General features: G+C 37.5%; 2 protein-coding genes across 5 annotated transcripts; one reads left to right on the top strand and one right to left on the bottom strand.

Moving 5' to 3' along the window:
• Positions 1-759: 759 nt before the first annotated feature.
• On the bottom strand, positions 760-3,192 carry fgf20b (fibroblast growth factor 20b). Its single transcript, XM_039665659.2, has 3 exons — positions 2,611-3,192; positions 2,071-2,174; positions 760-1,872 (listed from the first exon to the last, which is right to left on the bottom strand). Exons 1-3 carry the CDS (start codon positions 2,876-2,878, stop codon positions 1,627-1,629), a joined length of 618 nt encoding a protein of 205 aa, XP_039521593.2. The 5' UTR covers positions 2,879-3,192; the 3' UTR covers positions 760-1,626.
• Positions 3,193-3,203: 11 nt separating this feature from the next.
• micu3b (mitochondrial calcium uptake 3b) lies at positions 3,204-22,435 on the top strand. Of its 4 annotated transcripts, XM_039665654.2 has the most exons (15): positions 3,204-4,386; positions 5,520-5,664; positions 6,990-7,021; positions 7,112-7,190; positions 10,419-10,466; positions 10,553-10,635; positions 10,717-10,779; positions 11,722-11,763; positions 12,977-13,072; positions 14,433-14,524; positions 14,826-14,997; positions 17,588-17,696; positions 17,768-17,928; positions 18,809-18,877; positions 19,306-22,435. In XM_039665654.2, the coding sequence occupies exons 1-14, from the start codon at positions 4,129-4,131 to the stop codon at positions 18,875-18,877; spliced, it is 1,449 nt and encodes a 482-aa protein (XP_039521588.2). In that variant the 5' UTR covers positions 3,204-4,128; the 3' UTR covers positions 19,306-22,435. The 4 variants fall into 4 exon arrangements, with proteins under 4 accessions (XP_039521588.2, XP_039521589.2, XP_039521591.2 ...); XM_039665655.2 differs by lacking the exon at positions 11,722-11,763; XM_039665657.2 differs by lacking the exon at positions 12,977-13,072.
• The last annotated feature ends 492 nt before the right edge of the window (positions 22,436-22,927 follow it).

The raw sequence follows: 22,927 nt of genomic DNA, 5'->3' as shown, positions 1-22,927 counted from the left end.
GATGTGCCTCTTTAGTCATTGTTGTGGAAATGTCTCATTCAGCCGTTAAACAACATTCAGGAAGGTTTAGCCCGTGGTGTCTAAATCTCATATCATTTTCCCCAGAGCGTTTTGCTTGGATTCGTGTCAAAATGCTGGTACTATCTGTCGAAGAAAAAAAAAAAAAAACAACCTTGTGTGGTTTATATGTATGATGAGTAAAAATAGCATTTGATAAGTGTTTTTCTATTTTTTAACAATGATCTCATTCTTACAGGCCGCAGAAATACATTTTCTCTTTATAGCTTTGCCTGATGTGTTTAGTAGGCATCATGAATCGCATCATCAGAGATTACTCTAACTTGGGTTTGACCCAAAAGAAAAGGTCAGTTTTTATTTCACTCAGATTCAGTCAGTGTGTAGCTGTTATCTGAGAAGGTCTTTCAAAAAGAGCTTTAATGCTGATGAGTGCAGGACAACCCTGGGTCTAGGCTAAACAGCAACATAAAGGGATAGTTCAGCCAAAAATAAAAATCGTCATAATTTACTCATTACTGTGTCATTACCAAACCTGTGTGATTAATTTTTTATGCAGAACACAAAATAAGGTATTTTGAAGAATGTTAATATAACCAAACTATATCGTTGACCCCTGACTTCTGTTGTATGCACAAAAAACAGACATTCTTGAATATATATATATATATAATGTTCCACAGAAGGAAGTGTGTGTGTGTGTGTGTGTGGGGGGGGGGGGGGGGGGGTTTGGAGCTAGCTTTGGACAGCTTTGGGTTGTTTCCTTTTTCGGTACAACACATTAATTCATAGTTTCAGAATCTATGATTACCATGACAGCTAGAAATGATCTTTAATATTTCCATAATAATCATTTCAGAATTGAGTCATATCAAACAACTAGCTTTTTTTTATGATACTTGATTTAATGGCCTGTAAAATGTACTGTGCAGCATGCCATCTTGGGAAATCGTGCTTGAAAAAAATCTAATAAAATCACAGAGTCTCGTGGCGTTCTTCATACATTTGTAATAGTAATTCACTTTCTCGCCCTCCAACATAACATAGCAGTGATAATAAGTACGTTTTACAGTTTCCGTCATATAAAATAGAACAGCTTTGCCATAATTTCAAAGCACCTTCTACTGTTTGGTATAACATAAAAAAATCTACTTTTAGATGTAAAAATATATATTTATGTTTCCAAATAAATAAATACATACAATAAATATGTGAATCAAGAACTGTATAAATAACATCGTGTGAGATGGCATCTCCCGTTCTCTACTGTCCCAGTTCTGTCATCTCTGAGCATCACGTAACGTAAGCATTGTTCCTTCAAGTCCTTCTTAACCCATATTGAATATTTCCAGAGCAAAGCAGCACCATGTTTAAAACATCCAAAACCCTCAGATTTGGTTTTCATGGTTATGCTACTCGTCAGCAACAAAGACACCAAATGCAGCTTGACTTTCACACTTTGGGAGTCTTTCTGGACTGTTGTCTTCACCATCAGTACTGGCCAGTGCATTTTCAGAGCAGGTCACGTTTGGATGCTTTGGCCAAACATTATCATCTCCTCCTCATGTAGAGGAGAAACTGGACATCTCTCTCACCCGATAACAGAGGGTCTCAACTGTGTCCAAGCACCTCTTTGTAAAGTTCTGGGACTTTTTCAGGGTCCACCGGTCTTGGAAGAAAGTGAGTAAACTTTTGATGCCTTCTTGATTTTGTCCCATCGCGTGGCGTGCCGTCTTTGTTGAGAGCCACGTAATACCGTGCTCCTCTCTCCCCGTGCTTGTAGAGATTAGAAGAGTATGTGTTGTACCAGTTCTCCTCAAACTGCTCACGGAAGACACATTCTGCTGAGAGTTTCTCCTAAGAAACAAAAAAACATGTTGGTGAACATGAATTCATGCAGTTTCCTCAAAATTCATAACATGGAGAGAAAGAGAGGTGGTCGATAAAACATATATGACATCTACTGGGCTTTAATAAGAACAACACTTGTGAAGGATCATTCTTGGTGGTAAGACAAGATCTGAAAAAGTCAAAACTGGGTAAAAGTCTGCTTACAGAGCCATAAAGTTGTCCCTTGTCGTTCATCCCGAGGTAGAGACCACTGTCCACTCCACGGATGCTTATTAGTCCAACAGCAAGGCTTATGAATTCCAAAATACCTGGAGAAGAATAAATCAATTGTTCAGGAGATGTTCTTTGAAGTCTAAACCCTCATCACATATTGTGAAAAAAAATGAACTGCAATGCATTATTCATCTCTATATTTCAAAGACTATTATATAGTTATTATAAAGTAAATAAATATATTTATATTACTAAATTAATAATAAAATATTTCCTTTTGCTGTGGTGTGTTATTTATCAGTGATCTACTAGATTCATTTTCTGCTATTACACTTTAGGTACTTGATATTGAATAATTGGGTTTTTCAACAGAGACCAGAACGTAAATAGAAAGTTCTATGTTCTATTTAAGTTACTTAATAAACTATAAAAAAATGGTGAACCCCTATTTTTAAAAGCTTTTGAGTTCCTACTGTGATTCAGTTTCTGTTTAAACAAATCTGACAAGCTGGAAATGAAGAGGGAAATTACCGAAACGACTGTGGTCCTTTCTCGTGCCCTGCACACTGCCATCAGGGAGTATTTCAAGGTGAAATCCAGTCCTGCAGTACAACTGTCTTCTCCGCAGGATCCCTTTCAAGTGCGTTAAATCTGCGGAGGTGCTCCGTGACAGTCTCTCTGCTGGAACTAAATGATCATTCAACAGCCCGAGGTTTTCTCCTAGAGGTGGCAAAAAGAACTGTGATCCGACCTGTCCGAAACCCTCCAGGCTTTGTAAAAACGTCCCGATCTCGCCCATAGCTGCAGTTTACAAACCGCCAATCCAGCAAGAGCGCTCAGGGAAACTTGATCTAGATGAATACGGTAAAGCAATCGTCCAAAGCTATTCGTTACGACGAAAAATATCCATGCGAGCACGTCATTTGTAGTGGATCCATGCTGAGCGCATATGGAATATCACTTGACTCCAGTGGATTATTCAGACATATCCAGCGGGGAAGAAACAGTAACTGCAAATAACTGACTTTCAGAAAAGTCCTTTAATTTCTGCTCTCATGCCTCGTCCACATGGTGGCCGGTGGTGCTTTCTGACATGAATAAATGTGCACCAGGTATTGAGGCAGCAGGTATGTGTTGTTGTGGGAAGTGCTTTGCGCAGTGAGTGGCTGCTGCGCGCGCGGGGCAGGTGCAGAGCTCGGGCTTCTGTGGGCGGGACATCGGGTTGGTCCAGCCTTGAGTTTTTGCACACAATCACAATTGTCTGTGTTTTCGTTTATGCCTGTGTTTGTGAGGGACAGGTTTTGCATATACATTGTGGGCACCTAGGCTACCTCACAAGCACGAGGAAAGCAGCAGTTGTCACGATTATAGGGTTTGTTTTAGGTTAAATATTATGCTATTCAGTTATGACAACATATGTTTTTGCATTGCTTTGCTTTTATTCGTCAAAATAAGTGAAGATTTACAAGATTTAAATAATTTTTAAGTCAGTTTAATTGAAGCAGAAATGACTTAAACATCCAAGTTGATTGTTCTTAAAATTTAAGGCAGCAACTTTTTTTGTGCGTTGGGATAGTATAATGATGGGAAAGGCCATAAATGTTTTTTTTTTAAGCAGGTTAATATGACCTGACATTAATTTGTAATTGTATCATTAATTATTATTATTATTATTTTTAGATAAAATATGGAAAAAAAAAAAAAAAAAACTTTACAGAAGTTGAAGATCTACAACTCTTACAATATTTTAGCTGGAACTGGTTACCTGGTCAAATTTTAAGAATGAAAAAGCGACGATTAAATGAAATAAATAACCATTTTTTATATGGACGTCTTCTCAAAACACTATTTTAAAATAGAACATTTTGAGATCTGATCGAGGGCTTTAACTATGAATTCGAACTATGACCCCGACCGAATGGAAAGGATAAATGACTGCAAATACAGCTGCTGATGTGTTTCTACACGATGTGATGTCGCGAGGTCGCATCTCGCGATGAGTGCGCGCAGTCTCCTCTCCTCTCCTCTCTCCGCGCCGGTGACGCAGTCATGATGGCCGCCGTACGTCGTGTTCTGGCTCTTCGAAACAAGTTCACCAGTTTAACAAATGGGTTAAACCTTTATTTTAACAGCAGACAATCGTTGAGGGAAAGAACAGCTCTGAGATACGTAGGGACAGGGGTGTGTATCACTCTCGGTGGATTCGCTGTTGTTTACTACCAGCACATTTCGACTCCGGATAAGGGACAGGCAGCGAGTCTGCGCGCATTGATTTCTCCGCTCCCAGCAGTGGCTGCAAAAGAGCAGGTAATTGCTACATCTACATTTTATAAGTGTGTACGTGTGTGGTGTTTACATGGTATATTACTATAGCATCTCTGTTTTTGTTATCTCTAAACACTTAAAATCGGTGGATTTCATGTGTCATCAAAACAGTCGCTCTCCACCAGAGAGGTGCTGAATTCAGTGTCTCAGTTCATTAGTCATGTGATGATGCACTATAATTCTATGAAACTACTTATAACAGAAATATTGGAACTTTATAGATAGGCTATTGGACATATTGGAGATTTTTATGGATGTGTTTTGCATGCTTAGTAGGCTACTGACTTAGGCTCCGAGTCCGAAAGGTTCATTTTACTCGGCATGCAAATTCAACCAACTACATTTTCTCCTGTCGAAATCTTATTTTGCATTTGTCTTTCAGCCAGATTTGTTGTTCATAGAATTAGATCAGTTTTAAATTACTATTATTAAAGTCACTTTTAGACAGAAAAACAACCAATGAAAAACAAACAAAAGTATATAAAAGATATAGTCTACAAAGTGCCATCCACACAAATGCATGACTTTATGAATCTATTACATAAAGATTAGAAGGAAACAAGTTCAAAGTCCTTTGTTATATACATATTTGTACAGATACATATTTTTGCACACATTACACACATAATTGTTTCTTTCCCTAAAAGGAGCTATAATTTAAATATATGAGATTAATCACAATTAGTTAAATTAATTCATTATTTAGTTGCGTGAATCTCTCTGCAGTGTTTCCTTTTGTTTTTGTACCCTTATCTGCTTTGGACATAACCTTGACTTGTGGATTGAGACACAGGAATCCAGGGTTAAGGTAACCGGACACTGCAGCTTGGCAGCCGGGTGGACGTATGATTGGGGTAATAAGTAGCAGGGCACACATTCCCAGGGTGTTTGCACAGTGCCCAGTGAGCCTGGCCGCCAGCCACCGTAGAGTGAGAAGAACACTGTCCTAGTGAGTTTAGCCTGTGATATATCTGCTTGTGGATGTTGTGTCCATGTTTTTGTACTGGAATAGTAGTGAAATTAAAAAACAGGGAGGAAAGGAAAACGATAGGTAGCACTTTCCTCAATGTCACGCTTGACTTCTCTTGTATTAATGTGTATTTGTTTGATTATAGGCCAGTGTTTCTGCTGAAGATGAAGAGGTGTTTATGTCAGCCCATGAGCACAGGTTCAGGCTCTTCAGCTCATTGGAGTATGATGGACAGCTTTACATGACACCCCTCGACTTCATTGAGTCTGTCACCATGAGCGAACCAAAGAGTGAGTTACACAAACAGTTAATCTTCCTTAGCAGAATATATGAACTCAACATATTATTGTGTAACTGTAGACTAAGAAACGTCCTCCTATTGATTTAATCTTATTTTAAAGGATTAATTAACCCAAAAGTAAAAACTCTCTCATCATTTGCTCACCATCATGTTGTTCAATGGAGCATTCAAGCTTCAAAAGAAAAGTGACGATGGCTATGAACCACAAATTTGTGAATTAATCATTTACAGATGTCAAACTGACTCATTAAAAAATCAGACTCAAAAGCAAATTGTGAGTTACATATTCTTCAAAATTTCTTCTTTTATTTCTCCCTTTGTGGATTTTTTCTTACAGCATGACTGCATGTGTAAATAATGACAACATTTTGAGTGAACTCTCCACTTTTTTACAGATCTCTGCCTTAGTAAGCTATACCCTTTCCTTCTTAAAAGCAAGCAAGTAACCCTGCAGGCATAAAATCAACACATGTAGCCGTAACACCTGCATGAAGATAGTCATCTCTGCCAGCGTCACATTTATGACCTATTTCTGTAACCAAAATCTGAAAGCAGCTAGATAGACAACTTTTAAACGTGTGTGTCAGATACATTGGATCTCTGCTAAACCAAAGACATTAAGTTTTCGTCTCAAATAAACGGGAACGGCACTGAGATCGGTCCAGATGGTAGAGTTGATATGCTCTATAGCTGTATTTTCACGACCCAGCTATACTTGTATGGGGGTTGAGTTTCAACCAGTCATGTTTGCTGCTATCTGAAACTTGGACTTCCTGGAATGTGCAGACAGGAATAAAATGTGAACTCTAATATGGCAGGCAAACATTGCGTCACCATCTTTAATGGCATATGCATGACGGAACGAATAGTGGTATTTATGGCTTTATGCTGTGGCTGTAAAATACACTTTGAGTGCATTATATAAACAAAAGCTGCAGTTCATATTTAAACCATACAGTGGTTTGGATTTTATACCAACACTCTTCTAAATTTGGATTTTTTTCCTTTAAAAGTTATTTTAATTTTAATTTCTATATGCATGAAATTGTGTTGTACAGTCAAATTGCTGAGAAAGGTAAAACAGATTCAACCAGTCAAAACATTTCAGAGTGTCTTCTTCCCTGTAACAGTATCTTTTCAACCTGAACGACACAGGCCTACTCTACAAAAAGACAGCGACAGATTTTCTGTATTTTGTCAGTGTTGAACTTATTGTTGTACACAGTTTTGACCCATTTTTTGTCAGCTTTTATTTAGAAATCGTTTTGACAATACCACTTATTCTTATAAATCTCTCTTTTTTTTCTTTTTTAGAAAAGAGGTTTTGGAGATCCCTCACAAAACAGGTTTTGATCATGTTTTTCTTTTGTTTGATAAATATTTATCTTGAGTTTTAAAAATCTCAATGATCCTGAGTATATGTGCTTTTTTGAAAGGATCTAGACAAGATTCTGTCAGATACGCCACCGGTTTGGAAAGGATCCTCCCGTCTGTTCCGAAACCAGCGTGAAAGAGGTGAGATATGTATATCGATTTGCATTGTATAATGCAGTGTTGTTTGCTTTGTCATTTGATCATTGTTTACACTAGTAAATCCCTCCAGGCAACATGATTTAAAGAGGATCTGCTTTCAAAGTGCCACTTGTGTGGCTAGCATTTTAAATACTGAGCTAATTATGGGCAAATTATGAATGATGTGCATAAAACCGAAACATCTCTAATTAACAGATATTGTGATTATAGGTACAATTAGGATACAGTTGTTAGAGTGTGCAAATGCTTAGACCACCCACATACATGGTGTTTTGAAACAATCCGGATCCTGATACTTGGCCTCATGCGGAAGGAGAGTGCACAGGCTGTAAATGGTCTTATCTCTCAATCAGTCTGACATTATTGTGACTTTGCTCTGGGATAATCACAGATATGAAGGTGACAAATAACACCCAGTGCATAACATGTGGTATGTTGTTTTGAATAGAAAATAATCATACACTCAGCTTAATCCACAAATTATCCAGCTTCATATTGACCCGAGGTCTTAGTTTTTAGACTTGACGTTTTAGACAATGTTTGCTTATAGAACTTCACATTAACAATAATTTATACTATTACAAGAATTCTAAAAATGACACTCCACTCAACGACGTCGTGCCTAACAACACCCCTTAGCTGTTCTAAATTCACTGTAAAACACCTCATTCATCAAGGATGCATTCAATTGAGCTAAACATCAATCTAAATAGACTAAATACATTTATAATGTTACAAAACATTCAAAAGAATAAATCCTGTTCTTTTGAACTTTCTATTCCATCAAAAGGATCAAGTACAAAATGTAAAGCAGCACTGTTTTAACTGTAGTAATTAATATAAAAAAAATTTTGAGCTGCAAATCAGCATAGACAAGAGTAATGATGCTGAAAATTCAGGTATGCATCAGGAATAAATTACAATTTAAAATATTTTCACAGAGAAATAAGGGTTAAGAAAAAGAAGAGTATTCATTTAATTTACGAGACAAATATATTTTAATGTGTGGGGCTTTCCCAGATGCTAACAATACTTTCCTTGTAGTGTTCTTTCTTACACTTAAAACACTAAAACACTCCACACATTGCATGATATTCCCTTGCTTTCCTTGAGTGCCAGTGCCTGGGTTTGGGCTTTTAATCCGGTTGTTAAATGTTAAAGCTGCACTTAGGTTAAAAAAAAAAGAAGATAGGCTTGATCTGTGAACAAAGCCTTACTTCAGAAAATGAAAAGAGCTGTTTGAACTTTGCAATGTTGAGACTTGTCCTAGTGGCAGCCCTGTATCACTCTGGACAGTATGAATTCTAAGAATGGCGTTGGATTACATCTCCATCACTGACACTCTATATCAATTGTTTCTGTGGAATTCTTTGTGTTCTGACAACTGTTTGAGCTCTTGGGCTGGATTTCTTTCTGCAAGACTGAAGTTGTGTGGCTCTAATGAAACCTGCCTGGGATCCTAAAAGACTAAATGCACAAGCAGCCGCGGACTCAAGCAGTCTTGACTCAGTTTTGTATGGTGTAGATATACATAGGGCAATCAATTGAAAAAGTGAAATAATAAGTGAAACAAGTGAAATTAAGTTAAATAAAATAAATAATGTTATGAGTCATACATATGAATATTGAATTGCTGAGTAAAGCCCCCGAATAAAGATAATCCAAAGACGTTGTAGCAGAAATGAAAACCACTAAATAAAATAGAGCTGCAAGATTCTGGGTAAATTGTGAATCACAATTATTTTGTTTTTTAAAACAGAATAAAATAGAATTTTTAAAATTCTGAACAGACAACTAAAATAACGTAAATAACGTAATTTACTAGAGGTTCTGATGAAATGTTAAATTATGCCCAAAATGTTATTAATTATAATTAATCTGAATGTTTTATTCTAAAAAAATCAGGTTGAATGAATTATTTAATGACTCAATTGTTTCATTACTAAAAGAATTAGCGGGGTTTTTTTTTAATGAATCTCTGGAATGAATCGTGAACGAAGATTTAGGAAGGACATCCACGTCTGGCACGCTGGTGACTGACGAGGCCTAGTCAGGTCCTGCCACAGCGACTGGAGGTAAAGGTCCAGGATGGGTGCTGAGATGACATGGTTGTTCCTTCTTCTCCTTATGTTCTCTTGACTTACAAGTCTAGGTCATGATTAAATGCATTTGTTAATCATATTATTTTATAATTTTATAATATTTATAAAAAATATAAAGAAAACCAATTAACAGTCTCGTATATATGTACTACCGTTTAAAAAAAGGTTGGTAATTTTTAAAAAAAATCTTTTTATCGAATGGTCACTAAGGTTTCATTTAATTGAATATATAATTGAATATAATTTTAATATATATATTTATTTTAAAATGTAATATTCCTGTGATCCAAAGCTGAATTTTCAGCATCACTACTCCAGTCCTCAGAGTCACATGATATCCCAATTTTCTGCTCATTATAAATAAATTATTAAATGAATATATAATTTTTTTTATATAATTCATTATATTAAATTAACAGGTTAAATTCCCAGACTTAGTTAAATACAATTATAAACTGGTGTTGAATCAGTCAACCAGGTACATCAAGGATCAGGGTGGCCTGCGAAAATGTATCTTCTCTACTATGTTTTACACACACCTTTCTTTATGCTTTTCCTTAAACATTCCAAAGTCTTTTTCCCACAGCACTCAAAGAAGCCCTTCTGAACTATCTGTGTCCAAGTCACTATCATCTCCTTAAACAAAAGCTTGGGAATGCTTTCAGTGGCAGGAACAATTCTCCTTAAATCTTCCCGACGGAGACCTGACAGTTGCTCTTCCCTTTTTCTCCTCTCACACAACAAAGGACTAACAGACCTCAAAAAGGAAAACAAACCCACATCAGGCATTTGCAATCAGTTACAGATCACTTGAGAATGTTTTACACCTAGGAAAATAAACAGAGGGGAACTCAGGAGCCAGTGGCCTGGTCTAATTTTGTTTGGGTTTGTGTCCAGCCTGGTTACTTTACGTTTTAACGTCTCTATTTGTGCAAAGAGAACACCAAACAAGAGTAAAGAACAGGATCCTCTTAGATCTTATCAATGTGAAAGAAGAAAGGACGTCTAGTTTAAAATGACATTTGATAGTATAAAATATATTTTGAAGGCAGGTTCTGAGATGTTGGAACACAAGCTTAAAAGGAAATGTTTATGTACTGTTTTTCAGGTGTCATCGCTTACACAGAGTATCTGTTTCTGCTTTGCATTTTGACAAGTAAGTTTGCCTCCACGCTTGTTTAGCACAAAAAGTATAGGTACACGAGGATGTCCCTCATATTATCTCTTTCTTTTGTTTTCTAGAACCACATGCAGGTTTTAAAATAGCTTTCAACATGTTTGATGCAGATGGCAATGAAATGGTGGATAGGAGAGAATTCATGGTGGTATGGTTGTTTTTGTTGTTGTTTTTTGGTAATTTGCATGTCAGCATGCGTAAAGATAAAGTTCTGCTTTTTTACATTTAGTTAGAGGACATATTCCGCAAGAAAAAGGAAAAGAAAAAAGATCCTGACAGTTCATCCCAACTGGTAAGAAAAACAGTCTTTTTTTCAATTTTACAGTCCTCCATCGCATGAGCATTAATTCTGTTCCTACTTGGCACTTGCCATATCTTGAATCGATGAGCAGTTTATTTGAAAGTGAAAAATAGTTCACCCAAAAATTTAAATTCTGTACCAAACCCATAGTTCTTTCATAACTGTGCAACACCAATGGAGAAGTTTTGAAGAATGTTCACACTGCTCTCTTCCAACCGTCCTTCCCCCGGATTCACAGACAAGGCTTAAGCCTATATAGTCCCAGACTAAAATGCACGTTTGAGCTGTTGTAACTGAAAGCAACTTGCACTGACATATCTTAAAGAGTCCTAACTAAAGTCTAATCCTGGCTTAATCTATACCCTGTTTGTGAAACCAGGCCGATGTGTATTAAATTTCAAGATTTCTGATTGATTTGTTTGGGGAAGAGACCGAAATTGCTTGGCAGCCATTGCCATCATTCACTTTTATTGCATTTGCTTTAATTTAATATTTACTAATTAATAATTAATAATGAGTAATGTAGCAATAAAAAAAGGTTATAAATGACCTGCTCTATCTATCGATAATTTGTGGGAGACATTTCTGATTAATTATTCCTGTAATATTTGAACGAATGTTGGAATAGAATTCCATGAATAGCCATAGATTTAATTTACTCTGAGATTTTATTGTTGCCTGTTTTCAATCGCATTTAAAATTGAGAGATGAATGATTCATGCATAATGTTCATTTTTTCTGCATAGTACAAAACAACAATGAGTCTCTTATCTTGCATGCTGGGGAAATGCTGATTGTTCCAGATTGTGTTTTGAAAACGCTTTGAGATTTCATTGTCTTTCACAATCGTTAGTGAAATATGACAAATGCTGAATGGTGATTTGATTTGATCTTGTCCTGTTTTGCACGCTATCATTATCTTGGCTGTGTGAGAGTGTGGAACTGTATGGATATCAAGGATCTGTCAGCAGCAATGTATGTATGCTGTATACTAAAGAATCTTAATGAACATGACTTCGATGTGTGTTCTTTGCATGGCGGTTAATGTGGTTGGTGCTTGACTGAACTTGTACAGTCATGGTCAACAACAACTGTGCATGTCCGTCCTAACCACTAATGTTTATGCAGCTACACCCTATATAGTGCTCAATAAACCAGAAGGGTTACATCCACATTCAGTGTCTTCTTTCAGACAGTCAGGGAGCAATATTATTACACTGAAATGTTTGGATAGGGCGTAACAGAGTGACCCCTTACGCATGGCTCACCTCCAGTGAAGAGGGACAATGGGGCTAATGGGGCTCAGTCGAAATGCAGCTCTATTATCTAGAAAGCAGAAAAATCATCCAGAGACTACGGCAGATGATTTATGTTGCTTGTCTACCGTCAGGAGCTTTTTTTTTTGCCAAGGAATGGTCTCACAGAATCATGTTAATAGGCCCTCACCTAAAGAATGGCAGCTCTCCCTGGACCCCCATGTTTTATTTTTACAGTTACTTGAAGAGTGGTATTTGGGTTTGGGTTACTTCTTGTGATGGCTTGACCATGAAGTTTTGTGCCACTAAAGAGTTTCCACACCAAACAACAAGAGAGATGTGGAGCTTTTAAAGCTCAGTGTAGTCAAAGTTTTAACCACAATAAACTATAGTACTGATTTAAAAAAAAAAATACTGACGACAATCCACTGCAATGACATAACTTGTTTAATTCAGAATGCACTATAAAATGACTGAAGCACCAATGTCAAGTTTGAATAATTTTTTTATGCTTTTGAAAAAAGTCTGTTATGCCCACCAAGGCTGCATTTATTTGATGTAAAATACAGTTTTATTTTGAATATCGTGAAAAAATATTACAATTTAATGGAACTGTTTTCTTTTATATACAGTATATATTTTAATTATTCCATTGATGGCAAATCTGAATATTCAGCATCATAACTCCAGTCTTCAGTTTCACAGACATTATGCTGATTTGCTGCTCAACTATTATCACTTATTATTGTAACTCAATTATTTATAATGGTTCTTATTACTATCACTGTTTAATTTTTTTTCGTGCTGCTTAACATTTCCTCAACATTGCGTTGCATCACTTCAGATGGTTTTGCATGTGTATCTTTCACTGCATTGTCATAAATTTTGGCGATTATTGTTAAGCCTTTAATATTTTCACCTTTAATATGCAGGTACTTAAAAAAGAGCAGCCTCAGTCTGAACCCAGAAGTTTCTGGGATGTTCTGAGGCATGGTGCAAGAATAGTTCTCTTTTCAGATCTGATGGAGGTACAAGTATCCTCGAGTTCACTTGCTTTCTACTTCAAATCCCATAATTCCCTTGACCATTCCCTGTCCGCCATCCCATGTGAGGTTCATCCCATTGTTTGTTTTGTTGTTGTTTTGTTTATTGCCATTTTGATTCATTAATGTCAGTACACTTCATGTTGTTATAGTTAAATATTAATATATATATATATATATATATATATATATACTGTATATATATGAAGAGTTCAGATGCAAAAGCCTCTAAATGCCATTTGAAATTTTCTTCTTTAATGATGATTTTTATCAATCTTGTATATTTAAGTTCAGTGATTTCACTTAAATGGCGATGATAATTACCTATTAATTGTTATTTAAGTGAAATTACTGAACTTAAATATACAAGATTGATAAAAATCATCATTAAAGAAGAACATTTCAAATGGCATTTAGAGGCTTTTGCATCTGAACTCTTCATATATATATATATATATATATATATATATATATATATATATATATATTATTTTTTTTAAGTTCCTAAGATTTATTTAATTGTAACTGAGCCATATAAGAATACATAATGTTTGGTTAAAGATATTTTACATTGTTTTTAGTCATTTACAAACTCGGATACTGAGATGTACATCTAGTGTATTGTGATAGTACAAGTTTCAAAAATACCACCAGATACACTACAGTATGCCTCTTGTTTTTGTAAAGATACGTACTTTGCTGCAAAAGAACATTGAGGTATATCTGGTATGCAGATTTCTGCATGAGAAACCTGTTGTTTGCGTGGCATGGGATGATGTCGGCTGCTTCATGATGTGTCAGTGTGACGGTTATAAAGCATTTTCTCCACCATACAATATTTAAAAATGAATTGCATATTATTTAGTAGCACAAGTCATCCAGCTTTTATTATTATAATATAATATTTGTTGTAGCTTACTGCAGTGCACAAGTGTCTCACACCGAGCGAAGGCACAGAGTGACATTATAACAACTTTCAACACACTCAAATGTATTTTTAATATGATTGTTTTGACCAAGTAAAACAACACTGCGTTACCCTTCAATTGTAATTGGTCCAATAAAGTTACCTGTATGAGTAATAGAGGCCACGGCCGACTGTGGCATATAAGCATAATCAAATTTGATGTAAATGAATCATTTGCTTTTAATCCATTTATATGCCAATTAAATGTACATTTTACATGTATTTGTATTTGTGCCTGTGTTTTCTTTTGTTGTTATATTTGTTTATGGATGCACTTCCTCATCACGCTATTTTGGTGTACACTTATTTAAACAAATTTTGCTTTTTTGCTCAGTTTCTTACAGCTGAATAATGTGTTTTCATAATTTGCTTTCACAGGACGCAGCAGAAAATGTCACCGACACGACTCTGCTGGTTCATTTCTTTGGAAGAAAGGGCAAAAGTGAACTTAACTTTGATGACTTCTACAGGTGAGAGACGGATTTGATGACCATGATCTTGAAGGCGTCTATTCTTAAGTGAAGATTTAACTCTATCATGATCCTAAATCAATTTTCTGTTATATGTATGAAAAATCCAAAGTCAAAAAACATGGGGCCATGTTATAATGCATGATTACCTTTGTAGGGGAATTAAAATGAATCACTAAGGATGCTGTATTCTTATCAAAGCATGTTGGGATGGTCCAGTCACTTTGTCTAGTGTCCTACTGAGTGAGTGATGGCGTCTCCTCTTAACATTGTGTCTGTGTCACTCACGTTCTGTCGGCAGATTCATGGACAACCTGCAGACAGAAGTCCTTGAGATTGAGTTCCTCAGCTTTTCCAAGGGAATGACCACCATCAGTGAGGAAGACTTTGCTAGTATCCTGCTGCGCTACACTACAGTGGAGAACATTACAGGCTACCTTGAGAATGTGCGTCAAAGCATACCCGATGAAAAGGTAGTACTTGCTCTAGACACACACACACACACACACACACACACACACACACACACACACACACACACACACCACTCAGGAAAGTCAGGAGCCTTTCCAAACAAGAACCACAATACAGTATTCAGATTGATTTTATGCTAATTTGCATATGCCTCTTTTTAAAAAAAAAAAAAAATGTTTAGCTGATGTTCCCTTTTAAGTTATGAAAACATCAAAACATCCTCTATTTTTCCCGTTACATTTTTTGGGGGGTTATGTGAATGTTAAGGAAAACGAGGGAACTTTTAATTTGATCATTTTATCAACAACAACAAGTAGTTAGTAATGTTTAAACAGATTGTTAGGTGAACGTCCATCTAAATTGTTCCATGAACAATGTATAAAGGCTGATAGGTCCTTTACATACATAGTCTCATACCGCATGGCACAAGCTGTTTGGCCTCTGGTGATCCTGCAGCCAATGAGCATAGGCGTCATTTACGGGGGGAAAACGGGTGGGACACTTTTTGCCAGGGTCGATTTTGTCCCCACCACTTTTGAAACATCTCGCGGTACAGCTGTACCAATACAAATAAAACATCTCCAGTTAACAGCATTCGTTTCATTTGTTTGTTAAATAACAGGCGATCTAGCACTTGGAAACGTGCAAGTGCTTCTCTCGGAAACGCGCTTCAATCCGTTGCGGAGATTCGTTCTGGTGGAATCACAAATCAAAATGCACACAAATGTGTCTCTGTTTCTCATGGGTTCTAATCCGCTCTCGTATATTTTTTCCCTCATCAAAACATATATAACCACTGATAAACATTATATCAATTCAACCACTGATAAACATTTTTGGTTTTGATGAGGGGAGAAAAAAAAACTATACGAGAGGCAAAAATTCTACGTCTGGACCATCACTGTACATATTATGCCATATAGGGCGTATATACTCTATATACTCACTATACTCGGACATTGTGCTCATTTTTATTTATGTACATAAAGAAAGCAACAGGACATCGTCTTTCAAAACATGACCTACTCGAAAGAGAAAAAAAGAATGAATGCGTCATTGTACACAGCCCGTTTGAAAATGCCCTTCCGAATACGTCTCTGTCCCCAGCAGATTTCAAACCAAACTGACGCCCATACCAATGAGATTGCTTGCTCAACATTCAAATAGTCTGGTTCAGTGTTTGCTGTTAGCTGGTCCTGCAGCACTCTATTAGATTAACTCTGAAATCTTCCACCTCCCCCAGCTCCACCTGCTGAGATCTGCAATATGATTTATGTATGTCTTTTCATGCAGCAGCAGCATTACTTAAATATTCACAGCTGCATGTCTGTGTATCTATTGGCAGTAGCAAGTCCATACATGCTTTTCAGCAGCAGCAACAATAATGAACAGAAGCAGCGTAGCAGATCTAGGCCACCAAGACCATATACATGAACACTGCCATATTCAATAACATGTAAAAACTATTCCGAGAGCTGTCATGATTGAAATAGCACTTTTGAGCTAATGTTTTGAGAAAGTTATTAAAACCCCAAATAACTTTGAACGAGCATTCTATTAACATTACTGCAAGAATGTTTGTTCACCTTGAACCTTGGTTGAACGTTAACCAAAGTTCTGAGACCATTCCCTGTTAGCTTGGGAAGTACAGAAACACAATTGGAGGTATTATAATATTTCTACCCTTTTATCATATTTTCATTTATTGAGTCTATTCAAATCATTGCATTGCAAAACAAATACCACCACAGATGTGGAGAGAGGAGGATATTTATAATCTGAACGATGTTAGTGCCATTTTTTCTTTTGTTTCTTATGTTTCCCTTTTCGCACATTGACCCACACATTATAAGGTTAGAGTCTTTTCAGTTGCTTGAGGAGGCTGTTGGTGGATGGCCATTGATATACAAGTGTTTCTTATTGTTAAGTTAAGAGATATTGCAATACAGCTTAACTTGTAAAACCACCTAAGCGTCACATATTACTCATTAGATCATTTGTAAAACATTTGTTGTTGGTTTCAAGAGCAGCTTCATAAAAAGATGTGGGTCTAGTGCCTGGAAATGGATGAGTGGAAATCAAAAGGACCGCTGTTTGAGTAATCTGCTAGCGGTGAGATATTTTGGACACATCCCCTTTTGTTTTTATGTATGCAAGTATCAGGTTAATCTTCTTTAGAAGAGTCGACAAGCTACCCGACCTCTCCTTTAACAAAACAATCTGAAGGTGTTGACAGCTCCAGTTGTGTATATCGGGTGCGGGAGCTGGAGAGATGTGCGCTGGGATTGTTTGACTTTTCTATTTTCTGTCTTGGCTCTTGGGATCTGTTATCGCTCTCCAAGTTCCCACAAACACTTAAGGTGCCCTCGTTTTTGAGAAAGTGAGGAGTAATGCCTTGCCTTGTTTAGGGAGAGTTATTCTAAGACTATCTTTGAAAAATTCATCATTTAATGTACTAGCTCGCTGCGCAAGTTCTATCCTATTATAAAGACTTACTGATCTCTTTCTATTGCCCAAAGCATTCTGTTTAAAGGAACTGTCATGATTCCATCTGTAAGTCACGGATTTAACACAGATCTTTTCTTTTAGGGCATCACTTTTGAAGAGTTTAGGTCCTTTTTTCAGTTCCTCAACAACTTAGAGGATTTTGCCATTGCCATGCAAATGTACAACTATGCAAATCGGCCAATTGGACAAGGTAAACATGCTTATTTAATCCAGTTCCTCCCCAAAGTCTGTGGCTAATGATGTTTGGCTCTCGGCTTACAGATGAGTTTGCCCGTGCGGTCTATGTGGCCACTGGCCTGAAGCTGTCAAGACACCTTGTGAACACTGTTTTCAAGATATTTGATGTGGACCATGATGACCATCTAAGCTACAAGGAGTTCATTGGGATAATGAAAGACCGGCTGCATCGTGGCTCTTCTTGGGTAAATATGCTGGGAAACTGTTTCACAAAAAAAGTTGTATTGCATTTTTTTTTACTTCATTTTATTATGCAAATCAGCTATCAGTCACCTTGCTAGTGACATGATAGATATTCCTGTAAAATGGAAGCACAATTTTAGCTTCAAATTCAGATCAGTCTTTATCACTGTACTGTTGCTATTTGTCTCACTGTTAGTATTACACTTCCATTCAAAAGTTTGGGGTCAAGATTAAAAAAATAAATTAATAATTGTATTTGGGAAGGATGCGTTAAATTAATCGAAAGTGATAGTATATATGTTTGCATTGTTAAAAATATCCATTTGATATAAATGCCAACCTTCTGTTTATGAAATAAACAGTTTGTTTTCAATGTTTCTGCAAGTAGAATGATTTATGAAGGGTCATGTGACACTGAAGACTGGAGTAATGATGCTGGAAATTCAGCTTTGTCAACACACGAATAAATTACATTTTAAAATATAGCTAAAATTAAAAACAGTTATTTTAAACAATATTTCAATATTTCAGTAACAATATTTCACGATTTTACTGTATTTTTATTAAAAGAATGCAGCTTTGGTGGCCATAAGATGATGTTTTTTTAAAAAAAACATTTAAAAAATCTTACTAACCTCAAACTTTAAATATACAAATCCAATATTGTTGCCTTGTATTTCAACTAAAGAAAAGTTGGTTTTCTTGTTTGTGCAATTTTGCTGACATCTAGTGGCCATGTAGTGCCAATTCACCCACTGACTAGAAAAAATAATTTCAGTTTCATTTTTTGTAGATAATGTTGATTTTTTATATATGTTGATGACATAAAACCATTATTTTGATGATAAATATTTTCTCTTCATGTTATCATTGTAACCTCAGGGATATAAAGGTGAAGAGAGATTCACATCCTTTAAAGCCTGTATGAAGAAGGAACTCACCGCTAAATAGGTAAGTTTAATTCTGAATAGAAAAAAATGTTGTAGATAGTATCCAGTATTTTGGGTTTAGCTAGATATTGCCCTGGAGAATTTGGAATGAATGATTCTGAACTACAGGGCTTGCACTGCTCAGCATTCAGCCAAAGCTCCTTTTCTTGCATCAGATTACTCTGTAAAATTAATGTCTGCTATCCAGAGATACAAGATACCAGCCTAGCACAGTGTATTAAGACTTAACTCAGTAATAGAATACAGCCCAACCCACACCATGAAACACCTAGAAACAGGAAACAATTCGACTTACTCTGGGTGTATGAATAGAGTAAATGTAGTTTAAATGAAATAAACAGCTGTTACATTTCTATTCTCTTGTCTTGTTCTATTTAGTTATTTAGTTTGATATATGCTATTCTCCTGTTATGTTTTGGATTTGTGCAGGTGATAGACCCACTGTTTCTCCTCACCCTCACGTCTGAAGTGAAGATATCTCCAGCTGGATTAAAGTTCTCAGTGTCTCAATGCAATTACCTGCCTGACCTGTGTCAAACTCTGTACAAGACAAATACTGCCATAATTAGATTAACACATGCTACCTCTCTGGACTATAGTTACTGCTTTGTTACTTGGGACGCACTTTATTAACTCTATAAAAGCCGCTAACTAGAAGGGATAACACTTTAAGGAAATAGCCATGACACTTTTTTAAATCAAAAAGTTATTTATTAAAGGTCTTACATTTAAACAGGCCCAGTGCAAAATGCTGTTTTCTGGTGGAATGTACAGTAATTTATTCTATTTATTGATCTGTTTTGTGTAAAGAAATGGGATTTAATGCTTTCTTTTAATGCCTGCTGTATTGGCAATGCATTGTTCTATTTGCTTCTCTAGGAGTTATAAGCCAGATAATCTTTCCTTACAATGAGCACATTGCTAACATAGTTTCTCTGAGCTTGTCCACTGCCCACCACCCAGATCAGCTTACACAGGGTCTGACAGTGCTGAGTACACAGAGCAATAATGAGACCTCAGTTATCTCACAATGCGCTACACATACAGATCCCTCTCTCCACCTCTTTTATGGGCTTCTAACTCTGCCACTCCTTTAAGAAATATCTTGCGAAGAAGATAAAACAACAAACAAGCAGAAACTGAATCCACTCGTTTTACTCTAGTGAATATTTCTCACGGTATATATGTTTATTTCCCTTATGAGAGGTTCTCTCGTTTTGCATAAGTTACTTACGCTACTGGGGTAAAGTCATTTTTTCTCGAGATCCGAAGTCAAAAAATTATCCTTAATTTTGTATTTATTGTTAACGCAGTTCAGCAGCTAGCAGACTTGAGACCAGGCTGTCTAGTGTGCTCATTGGTTGCCCTGCAGCAACTGCAGCAGCCTACCACTGAGCCTGGCGTGATGTCACACCCAATGATTCATAGCCCGCCAGACTGGGTGTGGCTTAGCGTTTAAAAGAGAGGCTCTGAGGCTGCTTCCCTTATTTTTCATCTCTTCAGCGAAGCTCTACGCATCGCTGGATCCCGAGAGAAGCCGCCGTCTGAAAAGCTGGTCGTCTTTGCCGCCTTCACCCATCCGTGCGAGGTACGCTATCTTGGTGACGAGTATCCTTTTAAGCTCTATTCAGTGTGTGTTCGCAGCCACGACACCCCCTTTCTAAAAGAGCACGAGACGTTTTTCTAAAAATGTCTTGCACTTCCTGTGGCTTGTGCCGAGCCCCGCTTAGCGCCAGAGACCGCCATGTGATCTCTGCCTGGGCCAGGAACACGCAGCCCTCATTCTCTTGTCAGGAGGCTGCGTCCACTGTGAGGAACTTCCGATGTCGACCTTGTGTCACTCCGCCCTTTGTTGGACCACGCAAGAAGCGCCGTTCTCAAAGACCACCGGATCCACAGCGAAACTCTCACCGGAGTCTCTCTCCCTCGGTTGCAAGCTCCCTAGGTTGCGCTCGTCCAGCCATCTACCTGCCTCCCCCAGGGCCGGACCACTATCAAAGTTCCTCGCCCTGTCATTCCCCTTCAAAAAGGCTAGTGCGGTGATGTATTCGGCAGCCAACGAGCCAGTAATACAACCCGCTCGCCCTCACACATCTGCCATTTTTACGGCGACCTAGAGAAATCTCAAAAAGAGTATAATGCCTGGTTATCCGGCTCATGCCGTTGATGATTTATGTGTAGAAAATGTGCCTACATCTCAGTTCTTGTCTAATGATTAATTGAATTAAATTGCAGCTCCTTTAATTCTTTAATTAATTGATCAGCTCTACCGAACGTGGATGTTTTACCACTAAGAAACGAACATTGTTCTTATGTTTTGATTGAAGGTGCTTTGATGCAATCTATATTGTGAAAAGCGCTATATAACTATACTTGACTTGACATGGCCTTGTCGTGGGCATGGTCCAGCGGAATTTCAATTCATGACATTTGTGTGGCGGCAGGCTGGACCTCCTTCCCCACATTTGTTAGGTTTTATAACCTGGAAGTTCCCGCCCTGTTGGCTAGACTTCTCTCAGTATAAGTGGGATGTATGTTCTGCCCAGATCTGATCGTGCGCTAGCTCTCCTGGTTGAGCTGCACTATATTAGATTGATATGCTTAATATAGACCGGCAACGCCGCTCTGTACTCTCAATGAGTGCTTGTGTACATGTCCCGGCATGTTGCTGGCTGCCTGATTCCCGCTTATCTGGGTTCCCTGGGATTCCCTAGGACTCATGAAGTGGATGCTTGGTGCGCATGGCATTGACAAAGGGTTCTTTTAGCGTAAGCAACTTAGGCACAATACGAGAGAACCTCTCGTAAGAGAAAGTATCGGTTACCTAACGTAACCTCAGAGTATTGCGTAACTGGCCGTGCTTGCGCCACGAGCGACTTTTGCTTCAGTCGCTGAAAATCAGGGAAGCAGTCTCCGAGCCTCTCTTTTATTTGCTAAGACACACTCAGTCTGGCGGCTGTGACACGTAGAGGGCGCGACGTCACGCCAGGCACAGCGGTAGGTTGCTGCAGTGCAGCAGCTACCAGACCTAGAGAAGGCCGTCTAGTGTGCTCATTGGCTGCCCTGCGGCAACTGCAGCAGCCTACCACTGTGCCTTGCGTGACGTTGCGCCCTATACGCTTCACAGCCGCCAGACTGGGTGTGGCTTAGCGTATAAAAGTGAGGCTCGGAGGCTGCTTCATTTCTCGAGAAACGATGACTTTACCCGTAGCATAAGCAACTTACGCGAGGTGCTGTAGGGGCTGTTGCACCTTTTGATTTATTACCCAGGAAAAAAGAAACAGGTCATTAAGCACACATTGACCTATGGGGCATGTTGTCATGTGCATTTTTTTTTTTAATAATGGAACCATTTTCTCTAATTGAAACATTATAATATAGCTTGTGACAACTGTGTGACAAGTAGCTCTGGTCTCACCCACCATGCTTTTTATAGAATAGACCATGTTTTAGATCTGTACATTGAATTTTACAGTTTGTGTGTATAGCCTAGTTTTTTTTGCATTAGTAACCAGATTGCTTAGAATGTTTGAATACATTAAAACCACAATCAAACTAATACTTTGTGTCATTGCTTCTGTTTTGCGCTTCCTTTAAAAAAAAAACTCACTAAAAAGTGTTTATAGTGAACATTTTAGATTAGACCTATAGGGTTAATGTTGATGTTTGTTTAGTCAAGCACAATGTAACAATAAAAAGATTTTGGGGTTCCTTAGATGATAATAGCCTATGGGCTCTATGCACGGCGTTATTTCCGGTGAAGGATTAAGGATGCTCGATAACTTCCGCCGATCATAGAGTCCAATGCAATACCGAGAATTTATATTGAATTTTATACTCCATGGTTATACTAATAAAACGTTAGTCACAAAAACAGATAAAACAGACACCCCTCGTTGTGTTTATGCTTCTTTTTAAAATTATATTAAATAAACATAACTATATATAAATTTACATCTAAACGTATGTACGTTTCGTTTCAAAGACGGGAGGACAGTAAATATTGAAGACTCTGCCATAATCCCGTTTTCCTCGGTTTTCCTCCGCTTTA

Source organism: Pimephales promelas, chromosome 9 (assembly GCF_988280905.1).
Source record: "Pimephales promelas chromosome 9, fPimPro1.hap1.1, whole genome shotgun sequence".
In the NCBI taxonomy this organism is placed as follows: Eukaryota; Metazoa; Chordata; class Actinopteri; order Cypriniformes; family Leuciscidae; genus Pimephales; species Pimephales promelas.
The sequence above is the reverse complement of the archived record's forward strand: the minus strand, read 5'-3'. Positions and strand labels throughout refer to the sequence as shown.